We start from the raw sequence: 26,980 nt of genomic DNA, 5'->3' as shown, positions 1-26,980 counted from the left end.
TCTCACACCTACAGACCGGGGCATCCATGCCCCTCCTCTTCACGTGTCCGAACCATCTCAATCGTGCTTCCCGCATCTTACACTCCACTGAAGTCACACCAACCTTCTCCCGGATAGTCTCATTCCGAACTCTATCCCCTCGAGTCAGTCCACACATCCAGCGCAACATCCGCATTTCTGCCACCTTCATTTTTTGGATGTGGGAGTTCTTAACTGGCCAACACTCCGCTCCATACAGCAAGGCCGGACGGACTACCACCCTATAAATTTGCCTTTAAGCTTGGGCGGCACCTTCTTATCACACAGCACCCCCGACGCGAGTTTCCACTTCATCCATCCCGCCCCAATACGGTGCGAGACATCCTCGTCAATCTCACCGTTACTCTGGATCACGGACCCGAGATACTTGAACTTATCCCTCTTACATACCTCCTGTGCTTCCAGCTTCACTACTACCTCGTTCTCCCGCCTCACGTCATTAAACTTACATTCCACATACTCTGTCTTGCTTCTGCTCACCCTAAACCCTTTAGACTCAAGAGTTTGCCTCCACATCTCTAATTTGTCATTTACACCCCCTCGAGTCTCATCTATCAGAACTACATCGTCTGCAAAGAGCATACACCACGGCACCTCCCCTTGAATACGCCGCGTCAACACATCCATTACTAACGCAAACAAAAAGGGACTAAGAGTAGATCCCTGATGCAATCCTGTCCGGACAGTGAAATGCTCTGAGTCTCCTCCCGCCGTCCTCACCTGGGTTTTCGCTCCCTCATACATATCCTTAATTACTCTGATATATGCCTGCGGTACTCCCCTCACCTCCAAGCATCTCCAAAGCACCTCCCTGGGGACTTTGTCGTAAGCCTTTTCCAGGTCGATAAACACCATGTGCAGATAAAGAAGTTAATCATTAAAAATATCATGCGTGGATAAAATAAAGACACTAACACTTAAATAAAGATAAAGAACTTCAAGTTGGCTTAGCAAAACCCTTGAGAGATTTCTGTGTATTTAACTCAAAATTTTAGTAAGTTGACATGTCAACTTCCTGGAAATGGGAAAGTATAATTTTCAGTTCAATATAAGAAAACACATGATGTTTAGTACAAATAGGGAATCATGTTTTCCTAGAATGAAAGACCATGAATAATCAAAATCTTTTACTTCGGAAGTTACCTGATATTATTATTTTGTTTTTTTTTTCTTTTGCTCAAGATTATTTTATAAACTTTGAGTTGTAGATCATCATAAATGTATATGAATTTGATTTGGAGAAAAGAAAATTGTACATAGTATATCTAGAAATAAATCCAAAAACTATACACCATATCAAATCATTGATTAAAAAAACATCAAATGTTGACAAAATTTGAAAGTACTTACACCAAACGAAAGAGAATATTCTTAAGTTGTAACTAACATTTTGCTTTTAAAACTTATCATTTTAAACAATAGTGGTATCATAACTTTTACACTATCCAATGTACCATTAAAAACATCTTTGTACATATCTAATTACTAGTATCCATACATAAGTATTTGTTGTTCCTGAAAATAAATTAAAAAAAGAAACTCAAGAAATAATTAGGACACATTTCTAGATGCATTTTGTTTACCAAATAAATAGCTCCACAATTGATGCAATCTAAATTACTACCCTTAGAAATTAAGCTTTTATATAAATTAAATAGAACTATGACGAACATTAGTTAAGCAAATAAAAAATAATGAATGCAGAGGGATGAAGTGCATAATCAGCTTTGCCATTAGCCATACCTGTAACTTAAATAATTTTTCTGTCTATTGCCAAATAAAAGTAAGTTATAACTTCATTTTCTCTCTTCATCTAGATTACTAATTTTTACTTGTGATTTTCTATTCAACAAATCAAAATTAATTTTGAGAAAATAGCAAAGAAAGTAGATAGCTAAAACAGATTTGATCTAAATAATTGGACAAATAAATTTGAGAACTGTAATAAAAACTTATTATAGATTGCAAATATTAAGAATGCAGTTATTGTATTATAATAGAAAGGGGGGGGGGGGTAATAAAATAGACAACAACACTTGGTATTGCGATTGAGCAAGTTTACGCAATAATATTAGCCTCTATGATATGATAGATCTCAATCATAGCCACTATGGTAGAACAACTGTAATATTCTTGGTTCATTTTCTAAATTTTAGTGTTTAGTAAAAAAACTCTTACATGCTACTCGATGCAAGGGACTGCTATTGATGTATTTTTATACTTTAAAAAACTATCTAAAGTGTATAATGATAATTGTAAAAGGTTCTCTATACTATTGATGTTATTATTCCTATGTAATAGGATGTTTGGATTATTGAAATATATCAATTCCTTAAGCAGATTATGGACACAATACATCTAGTAATTAATATAATATATTCTTAACTTCAGTAACTTAAGACATCATAAGACATCAGTTTTTTTAAATATTTTTAATTTAAACTTCTTCATCATTCAGTACTCTGCATATAGGAAAATACACAGTAAATACATAGTAAATAAATCTAAAGGTATAAAGAACTCTTACGATCACTCAAATTTTTATCAGTAAACTCACAGAAAACTTTCTAAGAAAATTTCTTCACAACAGTTTGAACATAGTTAATCCTTATCCCTTCACTTGTTTCTCTTCAGGCTTTTCCTATGCTTTTCAACTGCTATGCAAGATAGGTTTGATTTTACAAAACAAATGCAATGTAACTTGCAGACATTTCAAAGTAATTAAGCATTTACTACTTATATGATCTAGGATTAGGAAAAGAATGCTCTATATATAAATTGACTTACAACTTGTGAATTTATAGTAGATGATGATAACAGATTCATAGTGATGCTTACAGGACATAGCCCATCTTTCACATGCATGAGGTTAGGTCGTCTTTCACATCTTCCAGTAGTGTACTGAAGATGAAAAAAATGCAATATATAGTAATATTTATTGAATCCCATCACATCTTCTGACAGTCCTTTTTTGTGAAAATGCAAATATAATGAAAATCTATAAGCACAAACTCTAAAATTTAGCAAGACAATATGAAGTGATTCTTATATGAATAATTGCAACACAAGGTAATGTTTAAAACGCTATCATATATGCAGATAATTTTCTTTAAAATATTGCAAATTAAGGTACCAATAGATACATGAACGTGATATACATAAACTCATAAAACAATTTGATAAACATCTAATCTAATAACTTAATCTCAAATATTTATGCAGATAACTATTGTTAGTTTTCACAGCAAGGTAGCATTTAAAACTCAATAATATAGGCAGACTTCCTTGGAAAAAAAATAGAACAAATTTAAGGTAGCAATTGCACCAAGCCTACCTATGCCCGCATAAGTTCAAATTTGCTGCATGGATGCATGTAATTGTGATATACCAAAAAAATATGAACCAATGGGAATAACATATAAAATCTAAACTTTAGGTAAATTGTGCCATTTTACCTGCACAAATGCTTTATAAAGGTGTTGTGAATGCCCTTATTTATATGTCATCAGTAGTTCAATGACTTTTTTAACCATTGACAAATTTAGTATTTTTTGTTACTTATATAATGTAAACACATGACAATTTAGTTGTCATATGGAATCAAGCAAGAAAATATTATATTTTGTTGATTAAAACATAATTTTTCTCTCATTCGCAATGTCTGAATTGCAATATAATTCAGCGAAAACAGGACAATGAATTTTTTTATTTCTTCAGGCTTCAAAGTTACTTGGGGGTCGTTTGGCAATGTGAGATGAACTCATAATTGAAATAACTTGATGATTAATTGAACATAACCATCCCAGATATGTCTATAAAAAAAAGCTAACAATACACAACGATTAATGTAATTAACAGTTAAAATGTTGTGTTTGATCTAGAGTCAAAGTGGGATACTAACCTTTTCTGTCCATGGTAAATCATCAAGCAAAAATAGTGCAATCGTCTTATACACATTAGCACGCCAAACAAATGTGCTTTAAAAGTATAGACAAATCTAAAAATCTCATAGAAAGAATTGAACCCAATTCTTAATTAATAAATAATTCTCAAAGACACATTAAGAATTTGGTTTGCAAATCAATTTTATTTTTTTTTGATAGTAGGGTTCTTTATATGTAAATACAATTATATAGATTCATCGACAGAAAAAGATTACCAATTAAATCGGTTGGAAAATGGAGATTACCGGTGTGTTGATAGTAGAAGCAAATTGGATGCTCTATGCACTAAGAGAACTGCAGAATTTCAATAATATGCATATAAATCGTTTGACTTATTGAAGTAGAAAATATAGAATTTTATTTGCGGATTAACCCATCTGGTTTCAACTGATGTGCCACAATTAGGTTAAGGATAATGCTAATCACAAAGCAGTTTCCAATTCAAATTCAAATTGTGAACTGTAATGTGAGAAGATTAAATAAGATTTTCTATTTTTATTTTATATTAAAAGAAGGTAAAAGAATCAGCAAAAAATATTACTTTCATAGGAAACAATAATTAAAATTACAAAATTACATAGCTTATATATTATAAAATCTTTTCATCTACTTCAATGCATTGATAAGAATATTTTAGTTTGAATTTCAAGCTGCCAAGTATTAGGACGTGGATGTGGATAATGATTGAAAAATAATACATTTTAAATAGTTTTTAAAAGAAAAACATTAGACGTAATATTTAATAACCAACAAATATACCAACATTCGAATTTAAAATTGTAAATTGTAAATTAATTTGGAATTTGAAATTTTTAAAACGACAAATGAATATAAAATTAAGTAACTAAAATTTTGAAAATTTTAAAACCAACTGATTTAACAACTTTTTCCTAACTAATTAACTAAACAGACATGTGTTAGTATGTAATGCTTCCACTTGGCTAAATGAAGAGTCTTTGTCCTCTCCTTTTAATAATATATAGATTTTCAGGTTCATATGCATTCCCATTGGCCTTCAAAGTCAATGGTTGCATTATTTAGTGAAATAACATGTCTTATGATATATTATTAGTGCAGAGAGGCGACAACTAATTAATTGGCCTTCCAATGATTAATCAAATAATCAAAGTTTTTGGAAGGAGTGGACGGGGTAGCTCAGTTTACAGAAGAGGATTATTCAATTCGATCAGTGAAACTAATTAAGTGTATAGTGAATAAAATATAAATGTGTTTACATTAAAGACACTGCAAATCCTAAAATCATTGTTTCTTTGTATGCGGATGATATGTTGATCATAAGTAAAGACATTTCTAACATACATGCTATGAAATGAATACTACAGAGCAAATTTGATATGAAAGACCTTGAAGTTGCGGATGTGATCTCAGGGAATAAGAATTCATAAAACTCTACAAAGGTTGGCGTTGTCACAGTCTTATTACATTAAAAAAAGTACTTGACAAGGTTGTGTATTTGAGCTCAGTATTACCAAGACTCCATTAGACATGAGCTTTGCACTTCAAAAGAATAAATGTGAAAGTGGCTCACACTTGGACTACACAAGAGTGTTGGAAGTTTGATGTATATCATGAATTATACGAGACCAGACATAGCATGTGCTATTAGTAAATTGAGTCGGTACACGAGTAATCGCAATCAAACTCATTGGATGGCAATGAAAAAAGCTTTGAGGTATTTAAAATATTACTACCCTTTGCCTTATAACAAATATTCGGCAGGAATTGAAGGATATAGTGATGCAAATTAGATCATCGGGTTGAATGAAGTAAAATCCACAAGTGGATATGTATTCACTTTAGGCGGAGGAACAATCTCTTGAAAAACATCTAAACAGAAATGTATTGCCCACCCTATAATTGAATCTGAATTTATCACATTAGATAAAGCCGGTGAAGAAGCTGAATAACTCCAAAATTTCTTGGAAGATATTTCTTATTAGCTTAAACCTTTGGCACTAATATATATACACGGTGATAGTCAAACGGCAATAGGTAGGGCAGGGAGCATGATGTAAAACAGTAAATCTAGTCATATAAGACAGAGACATAAAACCGTTAGAGAACTACTCTCTAGTGGATTAACACGATTGATTATTTGAAGTCAAAGAATAATGTGTCGAATCCACTTACAAAAGATCTATCTAGAAAGGGAGTTGAGAGATCATCGAAGGGAATGAGTTTAAGGCCTAGAAGAAGTCGTCATGGCTGTAACTCCACCTAGCAGATTGGAGATCTCAAGAGCTAAGTTCAAGGAGATCAAACAAAATTGTGACTGATGGTTCAGCATTGTAAATATAATCAACTCATTCTCATGATAAAGACAATATTCAGGAAACAAGGACAAGACTTACGGATTGAAGCTTTTTAATGGTTTCAAAGTGTGGTAGATTTAACCAAACAGTTTGATCTAAGGAATTAAACATTTAGGAATCATTTATTTGAGGGTGAAGTGGAAGTAGCTTCAAGGAGGATGATAGCAAAGGCCTATTGTCAAAGCTCTCATGAAATCAAGACGTGTTCATGGTTGAAACAAATAAAATCGTGAGAGCCATAGATGGTAAACTATTGGCTGTGTGACTTGTGTTATCTAAGAGTCTATTAAAGTTCGACGGTTTACAAATATCACATCTACCGATTGACCGAGTGCATCCAATGCAAGTTCACTACGGAAAGTTCAAATAAAAACCTACTTATCCAGATGCAATTAGTCTTTACTTGTTGATCACACACTTATTCGTTAATTATTTAATAAAATAGCCATTCCCCATTTAAGTGAAAGATTATCGGGTTTTAAGTGAATATGTGAACGAAAAATAGAGGAAAAAAATTGGAGGGAAAAAGGAGTGAACTTTCACTTGAGGAAGTATAGTTCTCCCATATTGATGGAAGAAAAAAAATTTCTTGTGCTTTTATTGAGAAACTCTTTCATGTGGCTAGTGAGGCAAGAACAAGAGATGTCTTGCGCCGTCGTTGTTGCTCGCTTTAGATCGGCTTTGGATTCAAAATTGGATTTGGAAAATGATTGATCGAGATATTAATTTTTTGGACAGATTTATTCGAAACTTGAAAATAAGTGAAATTTTAATTCAAAAATCCAATATAAATATTTTACGCAGTCATGGTATAATGCTTGCACACTTATTTCTATTGGTTTAACCTTAAAAACTCAAGCTTAGATGCTAACACTTAACATGGATATCACCAAGCCTTTGATGAACCATATCACTTTCGACATAGCCTACCACTATTGCGACTCCAAATTTATATCCCTCTACTATGAGAATCAAGATCATCGCAAAAGGCCCAACACTACCAATCAAAACACCTTAACATGGCTATTTAGATCACCATATACCATCTAACTAGTCTTTCTCCACTTAACAATTCAATGGTACCAATAGCCTTAGAAAGAATGTCGCAACCTCATGTCACCTTAGGCATACTTCTACATCATACATACAATATCATACATCACTACGAATCAAATAAACCTAATCTCTTGCGTACACCGTTCAAGCCTATTAGATCACTTCCATAAAATCGATATCATTACCCAATCAATCATCACAACTATCTTAATGGGCATTAACTGTTCAAACTTAGTGTCTAGTGCTGAACGTAAATATGATTTACAACCCAACCTTACGCACAATTATCACTTGAAAACTGTGAAATAACCATCAAGAAACACTAGTACACTAGAACTTCATAGCCACAAAAAAATCGATCGTGACCTTACAGTTTTTCCTCATCATAATCTATTAGCAAGTACTATTTCAACACATCAAGCCTACTAATTAATCCCACAAAACACACATCATCAATCTCTTGCCAGTATTTACCACCATACTATTTAAATTCAAGCCTAGTCTAGCATCAATCACTTACCATCAATGAAGAATGCAACATAAAATAAATATACTAATCCATTAAATTGGGACATTCTACCCAAATGCTTCAAAAATCTACCACATACTTTTCTCACATGTAGTACTAGTTTACAACTACTAACAAAAAGAGGGTCAAGGGGTAAAGTCACATAATAGACATGATCAACCTTAATCTGATATTATAACCCAATACAATATTATCTACTTATACAAATTTCTCAATCCATACTTACTTACTCAATCATACCTTTAGACTACCTTCAATTTCCACAACAACCATGATTCTATAATTATAACTTACTGGTTAATATAGCCACATTCATACTTTAAGCAACCGACAAATCACCCTGACTAACTGCTCCTTCTCTATCTTCTACTAAACTAACACACAAGGACGAATCACCTCTTTACCAACTCAATCTCATGCAAACAGATTCAGCTATACATATATTAAACCAACACAAGAACAACAGGTTGGACAACAAGTTGCTAGTGAATCGAAATAGGCCTCACACGGCTTCACTCGACTTTGATTTTTGTATTTTGAACAAGAAAATGAGATGAATGACAAGGAAACTATGCTAGTGAATCGAAAGAGCTCCACGCGGCTTCACTAAACTTTAAAAAAATTTAGTTTTTTTTAAAAAAAAACACCATGATAGCAGGATTACATATTATAAGAGATAGAAAATTGACACATAATATTTAATGGTCTAAGAATACATATCTTACTCTGTATAAATAAAAATATGAGCAAAACACTTCCCCCATGGACTACCATACCATCCACGCATGCTACTAGCTACCTCATTAGTTTATCACTATAAAGGGGTAAATCATCCTCAAACACCGGTTATCTAACTAAAACATTCATTTACACAAAAATTGCCCTCACTCTGACTTCTAACTTTGTGGCTTCACATCACCAACTTCTTGGTCCAATATCATTACCAATAGGTCATAACAACAACACTTTAACTTATGCTACTATTCGGGTGGAAATACAGTTCCAAGATTCTGCTATACATCGTCCACATCTGTATCAAGATTTTTGAGAGGGACTAGATGCACTTAATACCTTAAGCTGGAAAGCACAATTCCATCAGGATCAATGTTTACATCAGAATCAACACATATTGAAGCACTAACAGAATCCTCTCGAGTCTTTGCATAATTTTTAAAATCTTATATGGCTCAATCAGAAAGGACTATATCATTTAGATTCTAAACTTTTCGCACTTGAATCGCCCCAATAATGGGACATATCTGAGAACATCAGAGCAAGGAAAGAATTTGGGATGACTTTACTTTCATATGGGCGACACCATAGCACGAATGAGAGTATGAAAGAGAAACATTCTAACTCTATTGCACGAACTAGAACATGAAGAAAGAGACATTCCTAAACACCTAGTAGACTCCTGCTTATAAGTGTCGCGCGATACACACCCATAAACAAGACTCTACCCGACGCGATTTCGCAGACACCCTGGGACCATGAACCATGCTTTGATACTAAGTTTGTCACGACCCAAATAGGGGCCCTGGCCGTGACAAGAATTCCAAACCATGAAGGTTCGAAACACCCCTATTTGTTTGATAATCATGCACATAACTCATATGATAAAAGAAATAAGAAAGATAAATAATATTACGGAAACATGATCAAGAATCATATGAAATCAATAACGGGGAATAATGCACCAAAATCTCTATCAATATCTGAAAATCGTCTGCGAAATCTCTACTACATGACTGAAACAATAACTATCTGAAAACTGGGACAAGGCCCCCAGTAGACCCAAAACTACTAAATGATAAATGAACTGACAGACATCAGGTCTTTTGAAATATAGAAGGCTCACCACTTGATTCTGTAAATCTGTCGGAAGAGATCTACTGGTTATCTGGACCCCTAGACTGTGCCTCCGAACCTGGGAGGGAAGAGGGTCAATACAAAAGTACTGGTACGCAGAAAAATCAAAACAGAAATATAATATTTTTTTTACATAATATAGGTGAGAGCCATTATAGAGCAGTTTCATATCAAATCATTTGAAAAGCACATGGGCATAATGCAATAGTTTTTCAACATCAATGCAATGCAGCTGAGCTAGGTGGAATACCCTACATGATTTACACCAACTGTCAAATCTCGGTTGCCGCCGATATTAGAGTATAAGTGAGGGGAAGACACACAAGATCACACAGCAGTGTGTCCCGACCCAATAAAGTATAGTAGTGCCCAAGATCACTTAGCCTGGGCTCCTAACCATAGTCCCAATTTGGGAATGACATAAAGCTAGGTACACAAGATCACTTAGCCTGGTACCAAATTCCTGTGCCGGCAAACACGATTTCCAGCGATGAGCCCTTGCACTCAAATGCCTTCTTCGGGCATTCACCTATCTCATGTAAAATCAATGTATTCAAACTTCATTTAATTCAATCACATATCATATTCTGTAGGGTATCGTCATACCCGACTTGCAAACCATCAATATCACATCATCACATTATGCAACCATTATATTCATAATAATTCAACATAGTAACCCTCTCCTTGCAAGTCAAAAATCATAATCATTTTCGAAATATCTCATGCCATGCTTGTCAAGATGATTTCAAACATTTCACATCATATGGGAATTTAATGCAAAAATCAAATCAAGATAGGGATTTCATATAATTCATGCCCTCAAGTTAACATCTTTTCGGAATACATGCACATACATATATCATATATCAAATCACTTTGGGAATAGGCCTAAAGACCAAATCAATATCATAAAACGTTTAAAACATAATCATATTCGTAATTTTAAAACCCCCATTTTGAAAACATGAATTTTTAAAGCCCATGAGATTTTTAGGATAACCCCACGTACCTCTATTTCAGAAAATAACGGATGATTCTTGAAGCTTGCGGATTGGGGATTCTGAATCTCTAATTAGTTTTGAAAACCCACGGTTGAATCTCGAGCTCTCTTGACTTCTCCAACAAAATCCTAGGTTGTGTTCTTGCTCAATTTGGATGAAAATAATGATATCTTAGGGTTTGGAGGGATTAAATCCCGTGTTTGAGAAGAGAGGGGTAAGGGAAATTACCAAAGTGCCACTAATGAAACGGATGTGGACTGCAGAATTTGGCCAGGCGCGATTTGGCAGGTGTCGCCTGTCCTAGTGCAGTGCAGTTCACCAAGCGATGCCTGGTCTATCACGGGCTATAAGACAGGCGACGCCTGGGTGATCGCGTGCTAAGGCCCCCGCGATAGAGCGGGCGACGCTGGCAGATCGCCCGATGCTACTGGAACGCACACCCAAACGTGGTCTTATGCTCGTCTAAAAATCCCGAAACTCTTCTGTGACGTACCCTTAACTTCCCCGATCATAACGCAATAAAAATTTCTAAAATCGAAGGTCGGAAAGACTGAAAAGTTGTATCCCGAAGATTAAGAGTTAAAAATAAAACTAAGTCTTTATTCTATACTTAGAAAAATATTCTAGTTGTTAGCCCCTCAAACATAACACTAAAAATGAAATCGACTTGAGAATTTTACGGGGCATTACGACAGGGGTGATTACCACACGTATGTTAATAAAGAATAATTCAGTTCGGGTCTATATACGTAGGGACGACGGTCTAAACTCTAGTACGAAAATACGGGGTGTTACAGGTAAGGTAAGGTCCTGTCCTACTTGCTTGTACTTTTTTTTGAGGATTTTTAATAAAAGTCCGCTAGACACTCTGTCTAGACGTATATATTTGGAAAAAAAAATACTTTCTCCGTCCCAAATTATATGTTGCTATTTCTTTTTTAGTTTGTCTCAAAAAGAATGTCGTCTTTTCTTATTTGATAAATTTTTAAAAACACAATTACAATTTTATTCTTAGTGGTTCCACTTGACTTTAACTACTATTACTCATTTTTTATTTATTTTTCAATTAAAACTGATCCCACTTGATTTTAAATACTATTACTTCTTTTTTAATATGGGTAGTTTTGTAATTTTAACAAAGTCAATACTTATTTCTTAAATATCGTATCCGATCAAATGACGACACATAATTTAGAACGAAGGGAGTAATAAATTACAGATACAAAAAAAGGATCTAAATCCAATAGTTGTATTATTTTAATAAATAATTCTTGGGTTTATCATATTAATTAATAGTACAGATTGACAGCTAATTAATTAATTGGCAGGTTAGTATCCATTCCAATTGGCCCTTCCCCAACAATTAAAAAATAAAAACAAGATGAGTCCAAGATCATAATAATTTGTGTTTTCTTTTAATTTTAATGTTTTTTAACAAGGAGATATACACATCCATACAAGTAATATGATAAAGCCAAGAATTATTTATTAAAAAATAATACAACCACTGTCATTAAAAAATAATACAACCACTGACTTTTTGGTAGGATTTAGATCTAGCCCTTTGGTTAAACCACAATTATTCATCCACTAATCTTGTTAAAGTATGCTAATGTGAACTAAGAGAGACAAACACTTCCTCCTTCATTGTTAATTATGCTCATATTAACCTTTTCTTGTTAGCTTTCTCCTTCTACAATCTTTGTCAGGTATTTTTCAATAAACATTTTTCTAATTTAACTTACGAATTTTTATCTTTTCTATAGTGGAATTTGGTTTAAACATAGTTATCAAAAACTCTTTTTTCTAGGACTGGATCAGAACTTGGAGATACAAAAAAGGCAAAAGAAGATCGATCAACTACTCTTCATGCTCGCAAATTGTAAGATTGAATATTAACTTTCCATTGCTTTCCTTCTTTCAAACATTCTGCAAGTTCTTAAATTGACAAAACAACTTTATTTATTCCATTTTTCTTTTACCTTGATGACAACTACTATTAAGTGTTCTACTTTTATCTATATGGGTGTGTTTGGTACGAAGGAAAATGTTTTCCTGGAAAACAAGTTGTTTCTTACTTGTTTTCTTATATTTGATTGGTGGATGAAAAAAAAATTTTAAAAAATATTTTTTAGTGTTTGGTTGATGAATGAAAAATATTTTTTAAAAAATACATTTTAGTGGTTAGCTAAAGAGTAAAAATACATTTTATAAAAATAATTTTTGACCCTGAAAATACTTTTTTAGGGTGTGTTCGATATGAAGGAAGAAAAACGTTTTTTAGAAAAATAAGTTATTTCTTACGTATATTCTTGTGTTCGTTATACAAATTGAGTAAATATATATTTTTTAAAAGTATTTGTATATATTTAACAAAAACAATGAGAACAAATAGGATAAGAAAAAAGTTTTAAATTTTTTTTCAAAAGATAAATTAAAAAATTAATTTTTAGAGGGAGGGGTTCGTAGGTCAGGTTAAGGTTTTCAAAATAGATAGTAAGAGCTGAAAAAGAATTTTTTTACTTTTTTTATTTTTGGGGTGAGGGGCTAGTAGGAGTGGGGGTGGGGTCGGAGTAGGAAAGTAATGGTGGGGGAAGAAAAAAATTAACTTTTTATAAAAGCTGGAAGAGGGAGGTTGGTAGGGGTGGGGGTGGGGTCAGGTAGCGGAGGAAAAAAAAGGTTTGAATTTTTATAAAAAAATTAAATATTATTTTGAAGGGACAGTGGTTTGAGTTTTGGGTTAGGTATCATGTAAGAAAAAATTTTGAAATAATTTTTTTGAATGAGGGTGATAAGACGTAGGGGAGTGAGGGTGGGGTAAGAAAAAATTTAAAAAATTTAAAAATTATTTTTTTCCTCAAATCTAATAAAAATAAATTTCCTTCAAAAAGTAAGAAAAATATTTTTTAAAAAATATTTTCTTTCTTACCAAACACACCCTATGTCAAAACATTACATTGGCCTCAAATGACGAAATGAACAACTATGCTTCAGTATCTGCTCTATATATTGAAGAACCGTTGCTAAACCAAACAATTAAAAAAAAACAAATGGTCAAAACACTGTCGGCGTCGTAACAGAACGGTCAACCGGCATCGGAATTATCGAAAAATTAATTTGCTCCGCACGGGTATCGGGTTCTAGACTGTTGGGTACCGGTATACTGGTTTCAACCGGTACTATTGCGTACGGTACCGGAGCATTATCAAAATCGGATCGGAACGGAAAAACTCCGGTCTGTTGCCACCAATGCATTGATTTCAGTAGTTGGTAATACATAAATGTGTCTTTTAATTTGGCCTTAACTAAATAGACACTTAAAATTATATAAATTTTAACAAATAAATACACACATCCTGTGAACTCTATTAGAGTAACATGCCAATATTGGAGTCTTCATTTATGAGCTCTGTCTTATTATTGCATAGAAAAGCAAAGCATATTATTAAGGGATCGTTTGGTAGAGTGTATTAAAAAATTAATGCATACATTAGTTTAATGTGTATAACTAATACCTTATTTGGTATATTTTTACACTCTATGTATAACTAATATGCTCTATTGTGCATTAAGGTGTGTGTTGCTAATATCTCAAAATCTATGATATTAGCAATGTAATAGATTAAAGACACTATTATTCCTCAAAAAAAAATTTTTGAAGAAATTATTTAATTTATATTATTTTTAATACATCAAATCAAATATTATATAAGAAAAATACAAACATAACTAATGCAAGCATAGCTAACACAAATATTACTAATACAAATATTACTAACACACCATATTTTTCATTATTCTTGTACACTCAATCAAATGACTCTTAAAGAGAAAGCACTAATGGGAAAAGGTGAAAAGTATATGTGGGTCCTTTGAAAACACTCCATCAACTTTCCCCAAAGTCTAATTAAAGTAGAATATAGAAAGATCTTTATAATTAGTAACTCTTTTGTATGAATTATTTATCTATTAATATAATTATAATGATTACTAACATTTATATTTTGATTAATGATAAGCTTAACATATATATTAACTAGAAGTGCAAGGCCCGTATTAGTATGGGTCCAACAGTAGAACATATGAATTGCAAGTTTTAAGTTTTAGGATTTATCTTGGAGTAGAAAGTTTGAGCAATAGAATATTTTTATTAGTATGATTGAGTTGAAGGAATCACAATTGAAATCTTTTTTTTAACCTTCTTGTTAAATTTTGTGATAAAAAATATAAAGAAAAAAGAGGTGTAAATCTGATGAAATAGCTTAAATCAAATATCCAGCAGATTATTGATTTTCAATATCGCAAAGATTTAGAATTATGTAAACTTACCCGATAAAGAGAATACACACCTTAAATTCACTATTATTTTTTTTTAATTATTAATTTTAACACAGGAAAAGAGTGTTATTTTTTAATAGAGAAGGAAGAGTTGAGATTTTCTTTTCTTTATTTATTTTTAAAACAGAGAAATGTTAATTTATATTGAGGAGCTGTAAAAAATTGAGAAAAATGACTACACATATTTGATAGAAAATTTGCTAATGTTAAGAAAGTTCGAAGTGTTTGGTAGTAAATTTGTGATAGATACACGATTTTTGTACTTAAATTTACTTTATTTGTATTTATTAAATTAGTTGGTAAAAATCTTTTGCAAATAATCTTAATACTTCTTTTCTTTAATTTCTTTAAAATATAATAATAAAATTTACTTATGCTTTATTCTTCTCACACTTTACTACATACATTTTATCCTCTTTAAATCTCATTATGAGCTGGCTCGGCCGAACGGAATCACCGATCTAGATAGAAGGGTCGTTCACTCTCTATTCTTTGAGAGGTTGCTTGCGACGGTAGCATTAGCTAGGCAATCAAGGCAGGTCGAACAGAGTCAGTCCTAGGGTGACGATCATCGGATGGAAAAATGGATTGAGCTGGCTAATCACTTGATGACCCGGTGGAGAATGGGAATATTTTACCCTCTTTAAACATCACTGTACATTAAAATCACGATTGAATAGCTGAAGTAGAAATCAATTAATTTTTAAAATTTTTTTTGTTAATTATTGTTATTTACAGTACTTTTATTTCATTTTCAAATAATATATGTTGCTTTATATTTTCTTTTGTCCCGTCCCAATTTATATGACACTAATATAATTTTGATAGTTAATAAATTATTTTATGTTGACATATCATTTTGCTATTCTTATTTTTCTAATACATAAATGACTTATAATAAGGAGTGATATAGTAACATCATCATTCGAAAGACGAAAATTTAATTTAAAACATTCAGAGTTAATTTCGCATTTTATGTCTATTTTATTTTTCATTAAATATTATTTATTTTCTTAATACTTAGATGATACATAATAATTAATTAAAAGCGATTGACTATGTTATTACTATAAAAATTAATATAATTTTATCATATCCAATAGTAATCATCGATAATTCACCGGAATTGTATATTAATTAAATACGGAATGCTATATTTGCATATGCAAAATATAATATTATTAAACATTATTGGATAGTGCATTATATTTATATTTCACAATAATGAAATTTTACTATATATTTTTCTTTATTTCTTTTTAACTTGATATATATTAACCCAACACAAATTCTAAGAAAATATTTATTAGAAATGTATTTTATTAAATGAAATTTACTAGTTTTGTACTTTAAAAATTTAAAGTTAAGTTTAAATATTAGTATTTCTATATAATAAAAAAAATTGAAAATTTAAATTTACTAAAATAAATAAAAATATTAATTATATATATAAAAGTCAATTAAACTAATAAAATTGATTTACTTTAAATATTTAGTTGTAATTAATTAAGATAATTTTTTATTTTGTCATGATTTATGCTGCACCGATAAATTTTGAGAGTTGAATAGAACTTTTATCTATTTAAAAAAATATTTTAATTTATTAATTATTGTAATTTATAATAATTTTTACGTAATTATCAAATAATATATTTACTCCTTGTGTCCCAATTTATGTGGCTTCGATACAATTTTGAGAATCAACTAAAATTTAATATATCTTTTAAATAGTTTAAGTTGTTAATTAATATGATTTGCAGTACTTTTTCTTTTATCTCAATTTATGTGGCATTGCTAATATAATGAGAGTCAATAAAATTTCTATATGTCTTTTAAATATTTTAAGTTATTAATTATTGTGATTTGTGGTAACAAATTAGTTTTGAATATGATAGTCAATTAAATAAATAAATAAATTTTACTTCCAATATGTAGTTATAGTTAATTAATATAAATTAATAGAGTATATTAAATATTTAAACCATTATGATGAAACAATGAAATTATTATATATTGAGGTATGTTATGTAATTAAGTGGGGGGTAGAAGAGTTTTTTTGGTAATTGCATAAGAGGTGGTCGAAAGTAATTTTTTATTATGTCATGATTTATGCTGCACTGATAAAATTTTGAGAGTTGAATAGAACTTTTATCTATTTTTAAAAAAGTGTTTTAACTCATTAATTATTGTTATTTATAATAATTTTTACGTAATTATAAAATAATATATTTACTCTTTGTGTCCCAATTTATGTGGTTTCGATACAATTTTGAGAGTCAACTGAAATTTTATCTATCTTTTAAATATTTTAAATTGTTAATTATTATGATTTGTAGTATTTTTTCTTTTATCTCAATTTATGTGGCATTGCTAAAATAATGAGAGTCAATAAAATTTCTATATGTCTTTTAAATATTTTAAGTTATTAATTATTGTGATTTGTGGTAACAAATTAGTTTTGAACATGAGAGACAATTAAATAAATAATAAAAATTTACTTCCAATACGTAGTTATAGTTAATTAATATAAACTAATAGAATATATTAAATATTTAAACCATTATGATGAAACAATAAAATTATTATATATTGGGATATGGTATGTAATTAAGTGGGAGTAGAGAGATTTTTTTGGTAATTGCATACGAGGTGGTCGAAAATTTTTATTTTTTTTGTCATGATTTATGCTGCACCGATAAAATTTTGAGAGTTGAATAGAACTTTTCTCTATTTTTAAAAAAGTATTTTAACTTGTTAATTATTATGATTTATAATAATTTTTACGTAATTATCAAATAATATATCTACTCCTTGTGTCCCAATTTATGTGGCTTCAATACAATTTTGATAGTCAACTAAAATTTTATATATCTTTTAAATATTTTAAGTTGTTAATTATTATGATTTGCATTACTTTTTCTTTTATCTCAATTTATGTGGCATTACTAAAATAATGAGAGTCAATAAAATTTCTATATGTATTTTAAATATTTTAAGTTATTAATTATTGTGATTTGTGGTAAAAAATTAGTTTTGAACATGATAGCCAATTAAATAAATAATTTTTTTTTACTTCCAATATGTAGTTATAGTTAATTAATATAAATTAATAGAATATATTAAATATTTAAAACATTATGATGAAACAATGGAATTATTATATATTGGGGTATGATATGTAATTAAGTGGGAGTAGAGGTTTTTTTTTGGTAATTGCATAAGAGGTGGTCGAAAATATTTTTTTATTTTGTCATGATTTATATTGCACCGATAAATTTTTGAGAGTTGAATAGTTTATCTATTTTTAAAAAAGTATTTTAACTTGTTAATTATTGTGATTTATAATAATTTTTACGTATTTATCAAATAATATATTTACTGCTTGTGTCCCAATTTATGTGGTTTCGACACAATTTTGAGAGTCAACTAAAATTTTATATATCTTTTAAATATTTTAAGTTGTTAATTATTATTATTTGCAGTACTTTTTCTTTTATCTCAATTTATGTGGCATTGCTAAAATAATGAGAGTCAATAAAATTTTTATATGTTTTTTTTTTTAAATATTTTGAGTTATTAATTATTGTGATTTGTGGTAACAAATTAGTTTTGAACATGATAGCCAATTAAATAAAAAAAATTACTTTAAAATATGTAGTTATAGTTAATTAATAGAATTTATTAAATATTTAAATCATTATGATGAAATAATAAAATTATTATATATTGAGATATGGTATGTAATTAAGTGAGGGTAAGGATATTTTAGTAATTGGATAAGAGGTGGTCGAAACCACCTTTTCTATATAATAGAAAAGAAATATCATCTTCAAAGATTAAAGCAATAAGTTCAGTTTAATAAGAAAATGGAAGTGTAGAATTGATAGTTTGTTGAGGTTACTAGAACTTTCCATAGAAGTAAATAATATGATATCATGAAATATAAAATGTGGAATACCAACAAATCATAATACCATGAAATATAAAATGTGAAATAAATAGGCTGATTAGCCCCGCTTTAATTTTAAAAAAATACCTTAATAATATGAAATTTTAACGTAACCATAAAGAAATAAATAATTTTTTAATATATAATTATATTTTTTAAACATAAACATTTAACACTTTAAACTCTTAAAAAAATATTTTAAGCGCACAAATTAATAGTCATTCATGAAAATAAATAATTTTAATTTGAATCATTTTAGCAATAAAAATTAATAATAATTAACTCTATATATTATTAACAGTTATAAAAGTATTTCAGTCATTTTAACAATAAAAAATGCTTAAAAACATTATTTACCAAACAAATTAATATTTTTTTTTCAGTTTCAGCATTTTTATCCAAACACTTAATTACTTATTTTTAAAATAAGTTTAGCAATTTCAAAAGCACTTTTAAAGAATATTTTTTCAACGGCTTTTTTTCAGCCTATCCAAACGGGTTCTTAGTCAAAAACACATCTCATTGGCAGTGCGAAGAAGCAGTATGAACATCTGCTACCTCCGTTCCATTTTATGTCTCGCCATTTGATTGGGTACGGAGTTTAAAAAATAAGAGAAGATTTGGTAATGTTTACCAAATTGCCCTTTATAAAAAAATGTGTTACTAACTTTTTTTAAATTAAATGGCACCAATAAGAGTAAAAGTGAAATCGTGTTTTTAAATAGTTACAAAATAAGAAAAGATATAATTTTTTTTTTTTTTGGGATGGAACCAAAAAAAATGATGACAGACGGAGGAGAATATTAAGTTTCTGTCGCGACTCTTGGAATTTGGGCCGTGATGCAATCTAGTCTCCTATTGTCAAGTAAATGAAAGAATAAAGGTCAAATGCAGCAGATAAGACAACGTGGTCCAGTGGTGTATGCCATTAGTACTTTTTTTTCATAAAAAATATTGAACAAAAATCATTTCTTTAAATTGCTTTAACCTTCAATAAAGAAAGATGTATGTAGTACTAAGTTTCTTCTTACACATTTGATCATATCCAAGAACCTATTTTACTTTTTCCATTGAGTTTTGATCTGAGATATTTTTTTTACTTTTACTCCGTTGTTACTGTTATGTGGAGTTTCACACATACTTTGGTTTGATCTGTTTTTGTTTCTTTTTCGGTTTGTATTTTGGCGAAAAAGGAAGTATGGCAGATGTAGCATTGCAATTTGCAGTGGAGATATTGGTTCCGATAATAAAGGAAACTTGGAAGTACATTGATAGTGGAAAAGAAGATTCTGCAAATGAACTACTGGGAGAACTTAATCGTTTAAAGGCCTTCTTGCAGGATGCTGCAAAATATCGTCAAAGCAACAGTGAACAGTGGAAAAACTTTGTCAAGGAAGTCCAAGTTATGGTATATGAAGCTGAGGGTCTCATTGATAAGCTCATGGTTGAGATGAAGCTGCACCAAAAGAAAAATAAATTTGAACAGATCGTGGATATTAAATATCACAAAACCCTTAAGGATCTTGTAGAAGACATCAAAGCAATTCTTGGAAAGGTGAAGAATATTCGCGAAGCAAATCTGCAGGCTTTCCAGGCAAAGCCAATCCTTGATTATCAGCCGGAAATTGTTGCCCCCGGCACACAGGTAATGCCCCAACAAAGCTAGTTTTGTGATCTATTTTTTAACAAAAGAGTGTTATGATGAAAAGTTCATCAATTTATACATACACAAAGGTCCAATTCTTTGTTAAATGGTCTTTTCAATTCTCATTTTTAATTAAATAGACTACAATTTTTTATTTTTTTTAAAAGGAAATGATCCACTTTTGAAACTTTTAATTTATTTGTGATTTAAAAATTATTTACAATTTTTAAAAGTTACAAACTAGTTCATAAATCACCAACTTACAGAATTTAAACAAAACCCCTCCCATCAAATCTTTTACACATTTTACAAATTAGTTCAACATTTGATTATCGATTATCGATCCGACCTATGTATGGACAGATCGATTATCACGCTGATCGATATGAACAGATCGATTAACGATCCGATCGATATATGGACAAATCGATTATTGATCCGATCGATCTTTTCTTTTCTTTTTATTTTAAAATGGACCAAAATTAAAGGAGAGTAGAAAACTTACAAATTTGAGAGAAGACAATATTTAAGAATAAAATACTAGCTTAAAAAAGGAGAAAGTTGAAGCAATGAGTTTTTAGTAAGAATGGAGGAGAAAACACTTAGAGGGAGGAAAAAAAGCAATGTGAAATTGAAAAATTGAAGAAACAATGAATTTTTAGTAAGAATAGAGCAAAACAAAGTTATGCAAAGGGAAAAAGTAATTTGAATTGAAAAAAAGAGTTAGGATTTTATGTTTTAAGTATATTTTGTAAATACCTCTCATAGTTTTTAATATGTTATTGTAGTCCAATTCTTCGTTAAAGTTATTTTTTTTATTTTGTTTTAAAATGAGAAAATAGAAGTAGGCCATTTTGCTAATTGGAAACTTGAAGAAGCTTATTCGCTAAATTTTCTCGACAAATACATATGATATGTGGGATGTTTTGTTAAATAGTCTTTTCAAATCTTCTTTTTAATTAAATAGACTATATGTTTTTTTTTAAAAGGGAAATGACCCATTTTTAGACAGATCTATTATCTATCCGACTGATATATAGACAGATCGATTATCGATCCGACAAATAGATTATCAATCCGACAAATTGATTGTCGATCCGACCTATATATGGATAGATCGATTATCAATCTAACAAATGAGAAAATAGAAGTAGACCATTTTACTAATTGAAAACTTAAAGAGGCTTAATAGCCAAATTTTACCATTAGACCATTTTGCTAATTGAAAACTTGACGAGGCTTAGTAGCCAAATTTTCTCAGGATATGTAGGGATTCCTTCTTGCGTTGCTTTGACTTGTCTTTGCAAAGAGACAGCCTCAGTGAAGAAGGTATCCTGTTTCACCAATGTTAGCTATATGTAGAGAGCTAAACAGCTAGCCCTATTGTAGATACAGATCGATGCCAACATAAATGTCGAATCATATTTCCTTTTCTCATCTGTTTTTTTTTTAATATCCAAACTATTTTGATCATCATAACAGGATACTTTATTGGAAGAAAACAAAGTTGTCGGTTTTGATGAGGAAGCAAAAGTAGTGATCAAGCGACTTGTTAAAGGAACCAAAGATTTAGATGTTATCCCTGTGGTGGGGTTGCCTGGACTAGGCAAAACCACTCTGGCAATAAAAATCTCTAAAGATCCGCAAGTTTCCTATGATTTTTTCCTGACCATTTGGGTGAACGTAGGCCCGCAATCCAAACTGAAGGGGGTCTTCCTTAGTATTCTGAAAGCGTTCAAGAAACAGACTACAGAATATCAAGACATGGATGTGAAGGAATTGCCAAAGATAATATGTGAATTCATTGACAAAGGCGGCAAATGTCTCATTGTATTGGATGACGTGTGGACAACAGACGTTGTGGATGCTGTCATGAATGTTTTCCCCGAAAAAAGCAAAGGCCACCGTATCATGATCACCACTCGTGATGGACGTATTGGTAGATATGCCAATGCTAATCCTCACATGTTGAAATTTCTGAAAATGGAGGAAAGTTTCCAATTGTTGGTAAATAGAGTTTTTGGCAGTAATATCCGAAGGTGTCCTGTAGAGTTAATAGAACATGGGGAAAGCATCGCAAAACAATGTTTTGGAGTGCCACTTGCAGTTGTGGTAATTGCAGGAGCTCTAAGAGGACGCACCAGCAAAAGTGACTGGAAAATGGTTGAGGACAATGTAAAACACCTTATAAATAAAGATGATGACCCAAAAAGCTGCTTGAAATTTGTGGAAATGAGTTATGTTTATCTACCCGAAGAGATGAAGGCGTGTTTCCTATATTGTGGTGCCTTTCCACAAGGCTTTGAAATTCCTGCTTGGAAGTTGATCCGCTTATGGATTTCTGAGGGATTGATAAACTCCAACTTAACAGGAAGCCCCGAGGATATAGCAGAGTATTACTTGAACGACCTTATCAACAGGAACTTAGTAATAGTAGTGCAGAAAAGGGCTAATGGTCAAGTAAAAACATGCCGTATTCATGACATGTTACACCAGTTTTGCAAGATAGAGGCTAATAACGAAGGTCTTTTCCACGAAGTATGTGAAAAAACAGATCAGGCTGGTCTTTCTATACCAGATCTAGATAGTTCTCGTCGCTTGTGTATTCCACTCTCTCTTTTGAAAGCTTTTATCTCCACCGAACCATCTGCTGAGCATGTTAGATCATTCTTGTGTTTTTCCACAAAACAAAAAGAAAGTGAGAAGCTTAGCAACATTCAACAACTCCACAAAGCCTTTCCACTGGTCAGGGTCTTGGATGTTGAATCCCTTGAATTTAGTTTCAGCAAGTATTTCAGAGAGCTATATCATTTGAGGTACATTTCCATCTCAGTTGAAAGCAGTGTCCTTCCGATGTTCTTTGGTAAATTTTGGAATTTACAAACTCTTATAATTTATACAAAGGCATCCACCATTGAAATTAAAGCTGAAATATGGAACATGCTACGGTTGAGGCATGTGCACACCAATGTCCCTGCAAAATTGCCATCCTCTACTACCCACACAGTAGATGAATCTTCTCGCATACAAACTTTGTCTAAAGTTGCACCAGAAAGTTGCAGAGAAGATGTGCTTGCGCGGGCTTGTAATCTCAGAAAACTAACTATTCAAGGGAAAATGGCTGATTTTCTTGAAATTAACATGGGTGGGTTCAACAACTTTCAAAAGCTAAAGTGCCTGGAGCAATTGAAACTGTTGAATGATAATGTAGACAGATCCATGAGCGGAGTTCTTCACCTTCCCCCCGCATTCCCCAAATTTCTATGCAAACTGAAGAAGTTAACTTTGTCAAATACAAGGTTTGCTTGGAGCGAGGCGAGTAGATTGGGGCAGTTGGAATGCCTTGAGGTCCTAAAGCTAAAAGAAAATGCATTTAGTGGGACAATATGGGATTCAGAGATTGGAGGTTTTAACCAACTAAAGGTATTATGGATTGAAAGGGCAGACCTTAAAGCTTGGAAGGTCGCAAATCTTCAATTTCAAAGACTTCAGTGTCTTGTTGTTAAATCCTGCGATGAGCTTGAGGCTGTACCAATTGAGTTGGCTGATGTACGTACCCTTCAAGAAATGACGCTGGAGCACACAAAAAAGGCTATCAAATCTGTGAACGCTATCAAATGCAGGAAGCAAGAGATGCATCGTGAGCACATGCAGAAAGCTGCAGAAAGCAAATCTGGAACAGAAATCGAAGGCAAGAAAAAGGTGAGTGAAGATATGGAGAGTTTCAAATTCGAGCTCACTATATTCCCCCCTGAAACGGCTGATTGCAACCCCAAACATTGAAGTTGAAAGAAGCAGGTTAGTCGAATTCACTTTGGTTTGAGATGATTCTAAATCTTCATTATGTTTCTCCCAAAGTGTGTGTCTGTATATTCATATTCAGCAAGCCGGATATACGTTATCTTTTAAGATTAGGAAGAGGCTGCATATGTGTTATTATGATATGCGGAGCATTTGGTAGAACTTTCCCTCGGCTGTATAGCAATTCATGAAATTCCATTATCAACTAGTACTATATATGCAATATTCTCCTCAAATTCTTATTCTCTCGCACTTAACTCATAGATTTGGACGGTGTTGTTTATGGAAGTTGAGTTCCTGTAATTTCAATTGGCTTCATCACCATTACAATAAAGCTCTTTTCGTGTTGGTCACTTAAATTACTATACCTCATGGATAATTTTCAATGAATTAGTGGTTTGATTAAACCACAGAGAAATTCTTGTCGCCCTCTCTTTTCTTTCGCTGTTTGTCATTTACTGTACTAATTTTCCTCCTTTTGCAGGAGAGGATCAAGAAGATATTGACCGTGCTGGGAGCCTGGGGGTCATGGAGTATCTGATATGACGTCAAGGCATACATTTCAACCTTATGAGATCGTCGCAATAAGATATCTGTTTGTGTTTTTGTTTATTCAAGCATTATTAAGTTGAGAATTCGCTTCTGTGTGATGACTGTTAGCTTGTAGAACTGTTTGTATCTTTCATGTGCTGTTATGGTTGTATTTGGCTTGTTTTGCTCTCGTAAAAGTAATGTTGCTATCACTGATTTATGTTGGAAGACATGTTATTCCAACTAATAAAGTGTTACTTGTCTTATTGTCTTCGCTAAGGTTTTGTCTGCACGGATAGTAGAAACACTAAGTTCAAGGTGATGGAAGCATCAAACAAATCGATTTTCCTGATGTAACGTTTGTTCTGCAGTTGTGAAACTGTTAGCATCTTTCCTGTTCTGTTATATACGAGGTTTCTTTCTCAGATTGGTCGACTGTTAACTGATTAGTGGTAGGTTCGAATCTTATATAGATCAAGGTGTTGTCTAGTATAGAGAGATGGGTGAAAAGATCAATAGTATATTGTCTTCATATGATGTGCAACTCCCCAAATATATTGTTGCACTCATGTTGGATCCTCCAAAAATGCACTATCTGAAATTCATAAATGGAAGCGACAACTTTTTTGAAAAGTCCGAACAACATAGATGGCTTTAGTACATGCACTCGTACGTATCATTTTGTATTAAGCTACCAAAATCCTTGAATTTTCATTGAGATAAATTTTCGTACAGGAATACTTGTCTTACAATTAACCTTAGTACTGCTGCTTAATTTTTGAAAGGGAAAACGCTCAAATATGACATTGAATTATCAGAAATGGCTCATTTATGTCATCCGTTAAAAGTTATGCTCATTTATACCATTGCCGTTACAAAATAGGTTCATCCATGCCATTACTTGTTAACGGTGGTTTTTTAAAACCAACTTTGCCACGTGTCGTCTTATTAGAGGTCCACATCTTTAATTAAAACCAAGAGAAAAGGCTCAAATATGTTATCGAAGTATCAAAAATAACTCATTTATGCCATCCATTTAAAGTTCGGCTCGTTTATGTCATCGTCATTGCAAAACAGGTCCAGTATTTGTTGAGACAGTTTTCAAAAGGCATAATACATAAATAAAACCTTTAACTTGACATCAAATTATAACTGTGACTTTAACTTGACCAGTGTACAAGTAACCCCTTTAATTATATAAAAGCTGAATAAGAAAATACTTCAATCTTGCAACACATGCGTGAAACTCAATCGCTCCTACATGGAGTAATACTTCAACCAAATGTTGCCACCTAATTAAAAAGATACACGTAGATTTTAGATATTTACTTTGTCAGTGTACAAGTAGGCCCTTTAACTATACAAAAACTGAAAAAAAAAAAAAAACTTCAATCTTGCAACACATATGCATGAAATCACTCCTACGTGGACTGGTACTCCAACCAAATGCTGCCACCTAATTAAAAAGATAAACGTAGACTGTAAAAAAGGGAAGCCCGGGGCACTAAAGCTACCGCTATGCGCGGTGTCCGGGGAAGGGCCCCACCACAAGAGTGTATCATACGCAGCCTTGTCTCTGGCAGAAATGCAAGGTAAGGCTGCGTACGATACACCCTTGTGGTGGGGTCCTTCCCCGAACACCGCGCATGCGATAGTTTTAGTGCATCGGGCTGCCCTTTTCTTATAAACGTAGATTATAGCTGTTAAAAAAATATTAATATACCACCATCACAAATACATGTACTTTTTAGATTTTTTCTTTAAAATATAATTCATTAAAGGTTGCCTCATTAAAATAACATTCAAATCCGATGAAAATTAAAAGGTTCATTTAGAAGATGTGAAATTCGATGAAAACCCTACAAAATTTCCATCTCTTATTCCCTTACAATTAAGGAAGAATTATTGAAATTTTAACAGATCTCATAAATTAGCCATTTCT

At 31.7% G+C, this 26,980-nt stretch overlaps 1 protein-coding gene and 1 pseudogene across 3 annotated transcripts; one reads left to right on the top strand and one right to left on the bottom strand.

Annotated features, from left to right (window-relative positions):
- LOC107865676 overlaps positions 1 to 14,029 on the bottom strand; it is a 30,467-nt pseudogene extending 16,438 nt beyond the window's left edge.
- On the top strand, positions 12,322 to 25,304 carry LOC107864452 (putative late blight resistance protein homolog R1B-23). 3 transcript variants are annotated; one of them, XM_016710814.2, is made up of 5 exons: positions 12,322 to 12,483; positions 12,585 to 12,656; positions 20,259 to 20,706; positions 22,189 to 24,504; positions 24,992 to 25,304. In XM_016710814.2, the coding sequence occupies exons 3-4, from the start codon at positions 20,260 to 20,262 to the stop codon at positions 24,487 to 24,489; spliced, it is 2,748 nt and encodes a 915-aa protein (XP_016566300.1). In that variant the 5' UTR covers positions 12,322 to 12,483; positions 12,585 to 12,656; position 20,259; the 3' UTR covers positions 24,490 to 24,504; positions 24,992 to 25,304. The 3 variants fall into 3 exon arrangements, with proteins under 3 accessions (XP_016566300.1, XP_016566298.1, XP_016566299.1); XM_016710812.2 differs by having other exon boundaries at positions 20,255 to 20,706; XM_016710813.2 differs by lacking the exons at positions 12,322 to 12,483; positions 12,585 to 12,656 and having other exon boundaries at positions 19,963 to 20,706.
- The last annotated feature ends 1,676 nt before the right edge of the window (positions 25,305 to 26,980 follow it).

Source organism: Capsicum annuum, chromosome 3, assembly GCF_002878395.1.
Source record: "Capsicum annuum cultivar UCD-10X-F1 chromosome 3, UCD10Xv1.1, whole genome shotgun sequence".
Classification (NCBI taxonomy): Eukaryota; Viridiplantae; Streptophyta; class Magnoliopsida; order Solanales; family Solanaceae; genus Capsicum; species Capsicum annuum.
This window is presented reverse-complemented; position numbering and strand designations above follow the sequence as displayed.